At 48.1% G+C, this 1,366-nt stretch overlaps 1 protein-coding gene across 1 annotated transcript in view; it reads left to right on the top strand.

Annotated features, from left to right (window-relative positions):
• Positions 1-1,088, top strand: part of GUITHDRAFT_61809 (hypothetical protein) — a gene marked incomplete at both ends in the record, with an annotated part of 9,272 nt that extends 8,184 nt beyond the window's left edge. Inside the window, one exon of the mRNA XM_005818546.1 lies at positions 977-1,088. Coding sequence (XP_005818603.1) covers positions 977-1,088 — 112 coding nt within the window. The remainder of the gene's footprint in view (positions 1-976) is intronic.
• Positions 1,089-1,366: the final 278 nt, after the last annotated feature.

Genomic DNA, 1,366 nt, shown 5'->3' with positions numbered 1-1,366 from the left:
AGAATAATTAAGCCGTGTGTGTGTGCGAAGGGTGAATATTGGCGAAGGGTGAAATTCAATTATTGCCCCTTCGCCTCTTTTGTTACTTATATGATCCTTGAAGGATTCATAATTTTAATTAATATTATGTTTTGGCTCTGGCCCACTCCGTGGGTGCGCTCGTTTGTTTTTGGTTATTTTGTGTGATAATCCGCACGAATGCGCAGCTATTATTTCAATTGAATAAAATATGATAGGGATTTGGTAAGGAAAATAAAGAGCAATGAACAGATTTTTTGATTGAATATAAAAATCATTGAAATTATAAATTGATTTATAAAAACAGATAAAAATAATGATTTATTCGCAAAACAGATAAAAATTATGATTTATTCGCAAAAAGTTGTCTCCTCACGTTTCATTACAATTAAGTGCATGGAGGAGCAGGTTTGTGCTCGCCCTTCTCGAGGATCGACAGAATCTTTCCCAGCTGCGACTTCACCTGCTCCTCCTCTTCCACCATCCTATCCAGTCGCTGCTGCATGCTCGAGATTTTCCTCTCCAAGTTCATGCAGCAGTTCTTTGACTTCTCCTCCTTCTCCTTCGCCTCCTCCTGCTCCTCCTGCTCCTCCTGCGGATCGAAGACCGCGCTCTTCCATGCGGCAAAGGAGGTGCACATGCTTGACTTGAAGAGCTTGTCAAGGATCTGCTTTCTCGTCTTCGTCTGCTTCATCGCGCTCGCTCCCACGTCCTTCTTCTCCATCTGATCCACGAAGGAGATGAGCATCTTGACGGCGAAGATAAGCTGCTGTAAGTTCTGAATAGACCGCTTCCTTCCATCGATCTCATCCTTGCTGATGAACGAGCAGCGGAAGAACTTCTCCGACTGTCCTGGACTTCAGAAATGTGGAGAAGACGCAGGAGCATGGGAATGAGCTGGTGGACGGGGAGAAGAGGAGGTGGTGGAGGAAGAGGAGCAATGCAACATGACAAGCAGTGGACAACCTGAACAGTCTGACCATCTTGAAGACTCGGACAAGACGGAGAACGTTGATCGCAGGGATCTGGTCAAAGATGACCGAAGCCAGCGCGAGAATGACGACAACAAAATCTGCGGGGGGGGCAGGGAGAGGGTCAGGAGGAGAGCTCTGTCGTCGCCTCCTCACCGAACACATTCCATCCGTCCCGGAAGAATTTGTTGAACCAGTGCCCGAAAAGGTTAACGACCAGCTCCTGCTTCCACGCTCAGCTGGGGTCAAGGTCGGCAAGTAAGCGAGCAGCACCAGAGTGAAGACGGCTGTGACGGCGAGCTCAATGATCCTGAAGTTTCTGTCCATGTCGCTTCCGCTCTCCGGCAGCAGCTGCGCGTTTGCCAGGGAAGCGACGT

The sequence above is a fragment of the Guillardia theta genome (assembly GCF_000315625.1).
Source record: "Guillardia theta CCMP2712 unplaced genomic scaffold GUITHscaffold_293, whole genome shotgun sequence".
In the NCBI taxonomy this organism is placed as follows: Eukaryota; class Cryptophyceae; order Pyrenomonadales; family Geminigeraceae; genus Guillardia; species Guillardia theta.
The sequence above is the reverse complement of the archived record's forward strand: the minus strand, read 5'-3'. Positions and strand labels throughout refer to the sequence as shown.